Source organism: Micrasema longulum, unplaced genomic scaffold (genome assembly GCF_059751315.1).
Source record: "Micrasema longulum isolate JH-2025_06_02 unplaced genomic scaffold, ASM5975131v1 h1tg000148l, whole genome shotgun sequence".
NCBI lineage: Eukaryota > Metazoa > Arthropoda > Insecta > Trichoptera > Brachycentridae > Micrasema > Micrasema longulum.
In genome coordinates, this window is record NW_028277354.1 from 653,619 (window position 1) to 666,541 (window position 12,923).

At 30.5% G+C, this 12,923-nt stretch overlaps 1 protein-coding gene across 1 annotated transcript in view; it reads right to left on the reverse strand.

The window, feature by feature from the left end:
- The window catches only part of LOC148284113 (uncharacterized), a 29,829-nt gene extending 17,732 nt beyond the window's left edge, over positions 1 to 12,097 (reverse strand). The window contains exons 1-3 of the mRNA XM_088242659.1: positions 11,658 to 12,097; positions 6,875 to 7,083; positions 3,457 to 3,592 (exon numbers count right to left, since the gene is read on the reverse strand). Coding sequence (XP_088098785.1) covers positions 3,457 to 3,592; positions 6,875 to 7,083; positions 11,658 to 11,706 — 394 coding nt within the window. The 5' untranslated portion in view covers positions 11,707 to 12,097. The remainder of the gene's footprint in view (positions 1 to 3,456; positions 3,593 to 6,874; positions 7,084 to 11,657) is intronic.
- Between the last annotated feature and the right edge of the window lie 826 nt (positions 12,098 to 12,923).

The following is a 12,923-nucleotide window of genomic DNA, read 5'->3' on the forward strand; positions in this document are numbered from 1 at the left end:
TGAATCCTTTATTGACGCCACGCCAATAAGATTTTTCTGATTCCATTATTTTACCTTTAAATCGGAATTCCTTTTTATAAAAGTGTTATTTTAGCTAACTTTTTTTAACTAAGAAAATAAAATTCTTTTTGAGTTAGTTTTTAGACCAATAAAATTTAAAAATTCATAAGTTAATTAATACTTCAACAATATTAAAAAAAAAACATTTTAAACACTTATATTAAAAGAGGTTCTAGTAATATTTTTTTGTAATTTACTATACCGTTTATAATTTACTATACCAAACATCATATGTGTACCATGTATATTATTATTATCACATACAATAATTTTATTTCAATTTTTTTATTTATTTTTAATATTAATTTGTTCAACCCATTTTAAAAAAAAATCATTTACCTTTTTTCAATTATTATTTTTTTTAATTTCTGTCTTAAAAAAATAAAGAATTAATATCGCACCTTTGTTGATTTTTTTCAATTATTACTTAGTTTGTACACACCTGTAATATGTTTGTTTTTGCCTCTTACGCGTATTAGAAAATTAAATAAAAATTACGATTCGGCAATTCGCTTGCTGAATACGGCTTCTGAGGATAATATGAACCTATTTATTTGTACATATCGGCAGTTTAGCAGCTATCTGTTTTCTATGCATTAACTTATATTTATTGACTGCATAACGTAATGGGTTTAACAACTCTTAAAATAATGCAGACTACAATTGTCAAATAAATAAATTACTGTTGATGATGCAGGTATAATTGACGGCTCAATCAGGGGTGTAAAAGTTACTGTAAATAGTCTTAATAGATTCTCCACATGCATGGGCTTAAAAATCAATATTTCAAAAACTCGTGTAATGAGTAATAATACTTAATGCCTCAAATCTTCTGACTCTCAAACGAAGTCATGGAAATGGTCGAGAGTTTTTAAATACCAAGGAGTATATGTTACAAAAAAATGGTCACTTTCAAAAAGAAATGAAAGTGCGGCTACAATGAAAGCATCCACCCCTTTCCCGAAACTGTTCATAAAGACTTGAGTCTTTCTTCAGTTTCGCATATCAATATCAATTTTTTTTTTTTTTTTAAAACTAATTAAGCGAAAATTTAATATTTCTTTACAATCAAACCGCGAAAATAACAAAACAAATAAACTTTAAAAACTTTCATTGTACCCCTCACTGCAGTTTTGTCAGTTTGTGATCAATCAAGTACACATGTGCCGCTAGGAAAAGCAGGTGCCACATTTAACTGTGTGAAGGCTATCTGGAGATCGGATATTTCATCATTAGTGGCGCTACTGCCCGTTGTGGGCCCTGGCTTCCTCCAGAATTTGTCTCCATTCATCCCTGCACCCCGCGGCTCTTTTCCAGTTTGTCAGGTCAATCGCTCTTATGTCACTTTCCACATTATCCAGCCATCTTAATTTTGGTATGCCTCTGCTTTGTCTGCATTCCGGAGTGGTATAAATAATATTTTTTGGGGTGCGATTATCATTCATTCTGTGCACATGGCCCAACCATTTTAATCTTCTTATTTTGATGTATTGTGCAATGTTGGGTTCATCATACAGTGCCACTAATTCATGACCGTCTCTTCCACACTTCGTTTTGGTCAACAGCACCAAATATCTTCCTTAGTATTTTTTTAAATTTAATTTTGAATTTAAATTTGTAAATTTGTTCCAGCACATTGTACCATTCATCTTTTTCATTCTCTTCACTGTTCTTGGTTGGGGCATGGCCATTTATTATACTGTAATTATAGAATTTACCTTTAATACGAATCACACACATTATTTCATTTATTGGTCTGAAGTCAATTACCAAATGTTTGACTCTTTTTGATACTATAAAACCAGCTGCTAGAATATGGTGCTTTTTATGACAACTATAATATGCATTGTATTATTTTTTCTCTAAACTACCATTTCCTAGCCATTTTACTTCTTGTAGGGCAGTTATGTCAGCTCTGTATTTAGCCAGTTGGTCACATAAAGCTCTCAGTGCACCTCTTCGATGTAGCGTTCTAACGTTCCATGTACATACTCTTTAATCATTATCCTTATTTCGTTTGCCAGGTCTGTTGCAGTTCCGTCCGGTTTCATTTTTTTATGGTTTCGTAATTAGTTTGGGTTTTGGACAGGAATGTGACTAACCTCCCGTGTCCTAGGTACTTAGTAGGGCTGCTACCTTAAGACCTAGTACCGTGCCTTTGATTTTTCTGTCAGGGTTTTTTTCTATCCCTTAGCTGGAGTTGCGCGGGTTTTGTGGAGCCTGAGGCTCGCCATTCGCCTTTAACTCTGTTAGCTATGTCCCGAAAGACACATTGTCCGGGTTTTACGACGAGGACGTAGAGTTCTGACTTGATGGTATTGTCGCAAGGGCAACATGATGTCGCAGCATTTTATAGGTACATTCCCCTTCCACCACAAAATCAAATACCGCCTATACTACACGTACATAACACCTGTTCTCCTCTACGGATCCGAATCGTGGCATCACACTAGGGCTCAAAACAGGAAAATACCAAGTTTTCAGAATAGATGTCTCATAAGAAGCTTATGTGTGCAGTGGTTTGACTTTGTAAGGAATAAAGTTATAAGAGAACGAACGCAACAAACTCCGGTAACTGTCACCAAGTGAAGGCAATACGGTTGGCTGGGCTAAATACTGCGAATGCCTCCTGAGAGCCTTAACCACTCTTGCCTACTTTAAAAGACATCAAGTTCTTGACGTCCTGAATAGCCACTGCTGATTTTTGGTGGGCAGTTAATGTCAGAACCACGGGACGCAAACCTGACTTGGGAGGACACACAGGAGATAGCAGCCGACAGAGATGCCTGGAGGCTCTTTGTGGACACCATATTCTCCAACTAGGGGGCGGATATGGAATGATGATGATGAATTTACTACTATTGATATATTTTATATAATTTGGTTAAATAAGTATTGAATAATTTGTTTGTGTTTACAAAAGGTCATTTTTTATTTAATGATTTTTGTAGACAAATACAGTATTTTGCGGACGATAAGACGTATCGGACCGTAAGTCGTACCCCAAAATGTACATATCATCTTTTTGAGAAAAAAAATGATTTTTCTAATAAGACGCATGCATACATACGACGGACCCCAATTTTTGGGGGAAAAAATAGTAAAAAAGTGCGTTTTTTGATCCAAAAAATACGTTACATGTTGCCATTTCTTAGAAAATCTTATTTTAAGACAAATATTTCTTTAAAAAACCGAAAAAATATGCATTTATCAAACATTTACAAAGATAAAATATATTCTAAAAACACTGCTTATACCTAACAATCTTATCAGCAAATTTATAAACGACGCCGATGGTTACTCTTATTAACTTCAATAGTACCAAATAAATTTAAAGTACCACATTAAAAGTTCCTCTAAAGTTTAGAATAGTAATTAATTGTAAATTGTACTTACTGACAACCTCTAAGTACCCTGAAGCCAACGCTGTAGAAAACGAAGGGGCGTCAGCAGAAACTTCGCAGGTAAAGTTTCCTGTTAGAGTGAAATCAACCCTTTGAAGAACAACCTGCGTTGCGTTAGAACTTGCGAGCTACAAAAGGAAACATACAATCAATAGGTATAATATCAAAATAAAACAGCAAAACTGTTTTTCTTTCAATTGGTAGGTTGTTTAAAAAAAAACTCAAAATTTAAAAAAAAACCATCATAAATAAAATATTTTGTAAATGTTTTAATTATTTTAGCGATCGCATTAAGAAGGCAAAAAACATATAAAAATTCGATAATATTATCAATACTTGGTAGTATTAAAATTGTCCTCTATAAATAAATTAAATTTATATACATTAAACGTGACTTATCTGTTGTTTTTTCTGTTTACGAAAATTCTATCGTACAATAACAATTTATAAAAATTATAACTACCAACTTAACAATTTATGAAATAATATTTTTTTAAATAAATAAGTATTTTGATAAAATGCTAACCAAGTACATTAATATATAAAGTTTAAGTTAGTGTAATAAGAGAAAATAAGTATTTACTATGGAAAACATTTTTATTTCAACCTAAAGATCAGCTTTTTAAAAAATTATTTCTATTATCTAACAGTATTTTCGGCTATATTCTTTCACTCAATATTTACTCAATTTAACAATTTAATTATTATTTTATTTAATTGCTGGTGTTTGATCGTCAATGCTTGTTTAAAAATTAATATTTTTTTGTTTATTATACGAAACGTAACATGATAAAAGATTTTTTCTAAAGCGAACATATATTATATCATTTACAATATAATGATATTTTGTTAGTTACTCATAATTTAATATTTTTTTTCATTTAATGTGATGGTTTTAAAATAAATGCATACAACACTAGGTGTATTTACGTATGTTATTTTTGTTAATAGAGATGAACTTATTTAAGTTTTTTTTTAACTGTGAGAAGTGGAGTGTGAGAAGAGAATATCTTCCTGATAACGTCAGGACCTAGAAGAAAACTAATATCCCGACAGCCAACAGAGCTAATGTACCCGAAAACATGGGTTACTGCACAAATTGAAAAGCAGTTTACTGCACTAGCTATCATTTGGTTCATACCCTCTTTAAAAATGCATGTTTTTTTATAGTAGATATACCATTTTCAAAGATGTTGCGAACGTCATGTTACCTATCACTGGTTATTCTAAATGTATGTATTCCAGTATCACTTAACTCATTTGTATAATAAGTTACTAAGAGCTTCCACCAAAAATTTTCACTAAAAAACTTCATATTGTATGTATCAGGACATAAAAATTATTACTTTTTACAATGTAATTTTTTTAAATACGTTTTTTAAACAAACTCACACAATTCAACACGTTCGACATATTGACATTTGAAAAGTTTATTAATATTAATTGGACGAATTAAAATGCAAATATGATGACAAGGATAATTTATTTTTAGTATACTTTAATAATACGCATGCTTCCACTTTCCATTGTGTTGTATTCTAACTCAACACAGGGTTCTTGGTCTCATAGAGTTATGGATACGCTATTATATTTTTTTTTAATATCTACCTTTATACGAATAAAAAAAATATATATATATATACTAGAAACAACTCATAAGTATGTTCTTGCTCGGACTCAGTAGACAAATCCGTGTTGAGTAAAAACCCTTAGAAATTATTTTAACACTTATTACACGAAGTATGACAAATTAGAAATATGCTTCATCTGTATAAATTTTTCAATGGAAATATTTGCATTCTTATGATTTGTTCAAATACTTCAATTTTTTGTTTTTTTTTTTAGTCACTAATATTCAAAATCATTAGAAAATGGGAAACAAACTAAGCTATCTAGTAGGGTGAAATATATGGGCGAAAGTGTATATTTGATATTCTCTGATACGCTGCCGGTAAAACAACTTTGTGACTTTAAATTGTAAACATGTGAAGATAAAGGTGTTATGTGACAAACACAAAAAACAGAGATATCTGGGGTTAAAGTTTTGATCATCAGTACAATTATTGATAATATATCACCTTCATTCAGCCTTGAAATTGGTTTTGTGCTACTTTTTTTTATGATGAAGTCGGTTTAATATGAAACGGTTGTATTTAAATTCTTCATCTTTATAAAAAAACACATTTTCGAAAAATTGCGACTTTGCGCCTTCATCCAATCATGTCTTCAATTAATTATAGATCGCCTTTTTAATAAATAATACTAAAAAAGAGCAACCTACGCATGACACTAAATTAAAAACAATAAGTTCTATAGCCGTCCCCCAAATTCCAAATTACTTCGGAGAACGAACATTAAATTGCGTTATTCCAAGATCGTTTGATAATCTCCCGAAAACCAATTTTTAAGCAAAAGATCTTTAAATGAAAAAAGAAACTACTCCTTAGTACGTTTTAGGAAATGAATTGAAATGTAATATGTATGTGTGTAAAACATACCAGTTAAAAAAATGTGTACACTGAAAAGTCTCTAGACTTAGTGGGTTACTGAAATTATAACATAAAGAAATGTGCATGTTTAAAAATGATGAGAATGGTAAATATTACAGTGTGTAAAGTGGCAATTTAAACCAGTTTTGACAAGTCATAAGCCTTGTAAAACCTTAGACTTCCATATTCCATTCTTAAAAATATTTTCTTTCTCTGTTGCAACAAACTCAGACCTAAATAACTCCCTAGGGAGAAAATCCAGCCTGTTTGCAAACATTTGAACATATTTAAATATGTTTTTAATTAATTTACTGGTATAAGAAGTACAAAAAATTTGAAAATTGTTTTCAGGCATTGCCTAGTAGGTAAATTGGATCAGCCGGATGACTTTCACCCCCGTGATAAAGGTTTCGGTTAAAATAAACAGATGGAAGAGTTGAGGAAATGCGGATTTTTGAACATGGGCAGAATTGTGAATATTACACACTGTGTAAAGTGGCCACTTACACTAGCCGATGACAGGCTATAAGCCATGTAAACGCCTAAACTTCTATACTCTACTCTCAAAAATATGTTACCTCTCTGTTGCGACAAATTAAGATAAAAATAACTCCCTAGGGAGGAAATTCAGCATATCTGCAAACATTTGAACAAACTCAAAATATTATTGGTATGACATATTACTTCAAATAATAATTAATAAACGCTATTCAGCAGCACAGAAAGTAAAAATAATTTAGAAAATATGGTGGAGTAAGAAGATTCGAACCTTTGACATCTTGATACGGAGTTAGCGATAAAAACCCGTCTTATTTCATTGACTGTATGACATATCTTGAATAAAATACATTTAAACAGAGGCGAGTGATAATGTTTGCTTGTTTCAGCTTTGAATTAAAATATGTGTATACGTATACGTACATTAACGTTTATTCCTGAAAACGGGAACACTTTAGTTGCAGGGCTGTCAGTGAGGGCGTATCGATAGAACTCTCGGTACCCTCTGTACCATTTTACACAGTATAGGGGTGCATCCTTCAACTCGTAAACACACTGTAGTGTCACGCTACCCCCTCTCTCCACAGCCGGGGGGTGTATACGTAAGTCCGTGACGCTTAAGCACCGAATCTCTGAAATGTATTCATTTAATTATTTTTTTAAAATTTAGCCAGGCTTCATTCATATATTTAAACGCCCTGTAAACTTTTACATACATAAATATTAAATCGGAAATGTAGTTTACAAAATATCAAGTGAAAGAAATAAAAAATAAAAAATATATTTATAATATTTGGAATCATATTTCATTTACACATCAGTTATTTAAACCAAAAAACAAAAGAAGGAAATAAAAATGAATTAAAAAGAAGAAGAAAAAAAGAAAGCTGTTTACATATTATACTAGTAAAAAAAAAGTGGACACATAAAATGTATGCTTAAGGTGAATTTTTTTCCCATCAATTTTTATGCATAAAAATTAAGATTTATAAATAAAAATAATGTACAAAATATGTATTATAATGAAAATAAAATTTAGTTATTAGTGTTACACCATTTTATTATTTTACAAGAACACTACCACAGTTTCAGGAGAACACTCCTCCCATCGACGGTCGATATGAAATTTTATATTTGTGTATTCATTTCATTTTTTTTTAAATATATGTATACATAAACAACTTTTAAATCTTTATATGACCCGTCAGAGGGAAGAGCGCTCTTGCGAAACTGTTATAGGGTTCATGTAAAATAATAAAATTGTGTAACACTTATAACAAAGTTTTATTTTTGTAAAATTTGTCATGAAGTGTTACAAAGTGAATGCCAATTCAATCAATAATAATACAAAATATGTGGTTTAAAAAATATATTCACATGAAAAGACCAAAAATGTTAAGAAACAAAATAAATCATTCATATGCATTTTTATAATGGACTAACAATTATATATTTAGCCGCCAAGTAGTTAAATCAGCCATTGAAGCGGCTAGGTGGTTAATTAAATGCCGGCATTCACCTGAATGGCTAGGCCGTTCGTTGAATGAATTAAAACAACTCAACGTTCAACCTGTTGGTTTGTATGCTATCACTTTGGTAACGACCGAACCAAAAGCTGCCGGGTTAGTTTAGGATATATTGGGTGAGTTAAATAATTTAATCAATTTGTTTTTACTTAATGTATCGCGTTAAGTCGAGGATTAATTATTAAGTCAAAGAATTAAGTATAAAAAAAGATTTAGTTAAATAGTTATTAAACCAAACTATCCTGGCCTAACCTTACTTAACACAACGAAATAAATTAAAAAATGCAATGATTGTTAATGTTTTATTAACGTTAAAGAGGGTTAGCGACGTTCAACACTTTCGTTGAATGTTTATTAAACGAGTAGTCTAGCAATTCAGTTAAATGCCGACATGTAATAAATAGCCTAGCGGCTATTTCACATACTAGGCAACGCCTGAAAACAATTTTACACGGTGTGTAAAGTGGCCACTTGAACCAGCCAATGACAGGTCATAAGCCCTGTAAATGCCTAGACTTCCATATTATCTTCTTCTAGGTATTCTCCATCTCTTTTTTAATTTGTTAATTATAATATATTTTAAATGTTATAACATTTAGTTAAATGTTTGACCCCAAAATTAATGCTTTAAATATTTATAATATAACATATTCCTTCAATTCTTCCATATATTGATGTTTGTGAAGATAAAGAGTCAAAACACGGAAAAAAAGAGAATGCTAATACAAAAAAATTGTAAGGACGTTTATTATTGTAAATAAAAAAAGTTTGTTTTTGAATGAATAATTATTTACTTAAATTCCTTATAATGTGTACCCATTTATTTCTTTCAATAGAATTTTTGGTAATAATAAAATAATATTAACGGACATTAAATACATTTTCGAAAATTGCATTCTAAAATAAAATGCACCTTTTTTGGCAAGAAGAGCAGAGTTTGACATTTGCAAAAATAATTATGTGAATGAAAATTAATCAATGAATGTTTTAGAATTCTATCATAAGCAAGTACCTAGGTACTTACTCACCAATGAAAAGTTTCACCATCTTTTTTACGTTTATCCAAACGGTTTCTACTCGCTTTTACGGCACAACCACGCATTTTGGTTTTAAATTGAATGTCAATCTCACGTCAAAACCCAGCTGGTGATTAAAGAACGACTAAATAAGCGTAGGGCAAAATTGAGCGTTTGGGCATGAGTTAAGTTTACTTTAAGAGGGTTCCAGGTGCGTCTATTTGTATTAATAGGTCGATGGTTTTTTTAAGAACAATCGTCTTTATGGATTGTAAGTATACTTAATAATGTTAAATCTTAAGAGAAAACGCGGTCCGACTTTTCTTTAAACAAACGTATTCTCGTATTTACTCTCTGGATAATAGCACAAGAGTTGTGATTTTTTTACACGTATTATATACCATAGGCGTGTCCGTATTGTATTATTTTTTGAAAAATAATTTATAATAGGAACAAGAACGACCCAAAAACCCGTAAAAAAGCACAGTTAAAATATATCTATTTTTGAAAAACGCAAAACCTACCGATACAGAAAATTTTATTTTGATTAATACAAAATCGGTTCAGTTTTGAGGTGCGGAAAACGGGACAACGAAACGTCGATTTTGTCTATTCTAATAAAAGGTCTGACATACATTTGTCTTTTTTGCACAGTATCGGGAAGGCATCTGTAATACAGTGACAGGAAAATATTGCTTGAATTCCTATTTATTAAAATTCTCTGTCCTCACAATTTATGTAAACCGAAATACAAAAATGATAATGTCTAATTGTCATGTCTATTTTGTACTATCAAACTTTCGATTGAATTAATTTTATCTATATGCGGGCATGTACTCAAATTAAGTAATAGCAAAGCATTGCCGGGTTTAGTTCGTATTATATAAAGGACAATAACAAAATGACAGTATTTCGTATTTTTAATTATATGAATTCTATTGATATTCATATCGATTAAAATTCATTGTGAGTACAAGAGCTTGTTTCTTTTTTGATATTTATTAATCAAAAACAATTATGTTGTATCATAATAAATAATTAATTTAAACTCAAATGTACCTTTATTGTACTATATTGAAATAAGTAAATATAATTTCAAAATTTTAATTCAAATTCTTAGTACATATTAAATATAGGAAAATTATACTTTTTAAATATTCAGCAAGAAATCTTTTTTAAAATCTTCTTTTAGACTTTTCTAATCATTAAAAAAAAAAACAAATTACAACAGGGATGGAGAATACCTTACATAAGGGAAAATGGGAGTCTAAGCATTTACAAGGCTAATTACCTGCCATTGGCTGGTTATTGTAGCCATTTTACACACTGTAACATTCACAATTTTTCTTATGTTTGAACATCTGATCTGACTGAATTATTTCACATACTAGGTAACGCCTGAAAACAATCTTAAATTTTTCTAAACTTCTTCTTGGACCAGTTGCATTTATTACAATATTTGAGTTTGTCCAAATGTTTGTCGACAAATAACTGGATTTCACCCACTCGGGAGTCATAAAGATTAACAAATCCAGTATTTTGTCTAAAAACATTTGGACAAACTTGAATACTGTAGTAAAAAAGTTTTTGGAGTATTTTTAATAAAAATATAAAAAAATCATATAGAATTAAAAAAAAATGTCACTTAAAAATTAATTTACTATTTAAATTTCCCTAAAAAGGATCAATCAGTTTGTCAGTGTCATTTGGCAGTTATATTTATTGTCACATTCAAATTTATTTCTGCAAATATATGAACTTTCAAATTGTCAAATTTAAAAATGTTTATTTTTAAAGCCTAACAGGTACCTGAACTTTTTAAAAAGCAAGGGTGCCTGTCCGTCAATGCTATTATGTGGTTTAAATTTGTTTGAAGGTATCGGTTTGATTCTACCTACCGGAAAGAGTAGATACATATACTAATACAAGGCTAGCACAACTTGAAAGCTTGTCAGTACCGAAACTTTTAAATAAATCTGGCCAAAGAACACTTCATTATACAATTCCTGAAATTTTCAATAAGATTCCCAAGCAGATCTTAAAGAAAATGTTAACAAAACTTTTAAGAAAAAAATAATTCAATGGCTAATATGTTGCAAGGCTTTATATTGATTATTACTTTGTAAATATATATTCTATGGAAAATACGTACGCTTTAAGTTTTTTATAATTTATATATTACTTTTTATATTTATATTACTTAAAGTTTATATTTAAAGCACTAACTTTGTGGTTATTCATTATGATAAAATAACTACTTTGTTTTTAACCTCTATCAATTCATTAGTTACGTAAACCTTGACAAAGAAGCTTGTTTGCTTTAAAACCGGTCGGTGAAAAATAAAAATTAGTGGTTAAAAACAAAGTTGTTCTATTTATTTTATTATATAATTTCTTTAACTTTTTTTCTTTGCAAAGGAAAAATAAGATACCTGCTGACAAACCGGTTTTGCGGTTGAGTGGGTTGCATTATTTTACCTTTTATATTTTCTCTTCATGTTTACCTTCTCAAATAAAAATAAACAGGAAAAAAGAAGCCTGGAGATAAAATACTTTCTTACATACACGTCTATATTTTTTTATGTACATTTTAAAAATTGATTCAAATAATGAATTAAATAATTGAAATCAAAACTCAATTAAGAATGTTAATGTTTTTCTTACCATAAACAAACGATATAAAAAATAAAACAGTACACAAATCGAGAAACATCGTGTCTTCACAAGCTGCAAAAAAATATTAAGTATTTTTGTTTTTGTTCTTTTACAAATCCAGTTACATTGTTAGTGCCACTCAAAACATAAACACTGAATGTTTCACTTGGATTCCAAACTTCATTTTTAATGCGTAGTTCTGAATTTATCTCCATATTTAATCACTCAAATAACACTTATGTAACCTCAATGATAAGTCTGAGTCAATAAAATTTAAATTATCTGTGGATAGTTGTATTTTAATTTGATTTGAGTTTCACTTTTTGTTTAATTCCCGCCATTTTAATGGTGATTCAAATGTGTGTTTCGTTCGCTAAAATGTTTCAAGCGTCGGCGTCAGAGCGGCGGAGAGGTGACGTCGACACACAACAAGGCGTCGGAACGAACTGAAAGACATCTCAACGCTCGGAAGGAATGGGCGGTATCTGATATGGTTTTACTCTTAGTACGCTGCGCTTGTGCATTACCTGATATTTGAAAATAGATTTTGAGAGGGGTAAAAAAAAATTCTGTAACTGATTTTACGGGTATTAATTTTTTTGGTTGTTTTTTTTTTTTTTTTTTTTAGTAAAAAGAAATATTTGCGTTCTTATGATTTACCCAAATATTAATTTTGAAGGCCATTTTCAACGAGTTGTAAATAACTCACTATTAGGAAATGGAATCAAGTTGGGGTATAGTGGGATTCGAACCACAGACCTTTGGTCCGTGAGTCCGAGACACTAGCCACAGGACCACAACCCGATTTGACTTTTGAGAAATGAAGAAATAAGAGGATGGACACAGAAAACTCGATAGCTTTTACCACGTTTGTCTACTTAACAAGACATCAGGTTCTAGACGTCCTGGAAGTCCGCTGCTGACTATTCGTCGGCAGTACATGTCAGAACAACGGGCCGCGAATCTAACTTAGGAAGACGCACAAGAGTTGAAAACCGACAGAAGTACATGAAAGCTTTTAAAAAAACACCATATGCTGGTTCTAGAGAGCAGACATGAAATTATAAAGTTCACATTTATCTCTGAGCATTATAAAAAAATCCTATAACTCTTGTATTGAAAAACTTTTGTAGCGATGACAAATACTTTTTTGGAAGCATTTTTTTAAATTCTATTATTTTACACTTATTTGTTTATTAATTTGTATAAACTACTTAATTTTTTTAAAATTACACTTCGACCGGTTTCGAGGTTACTACCTCATCGTCAGGAATT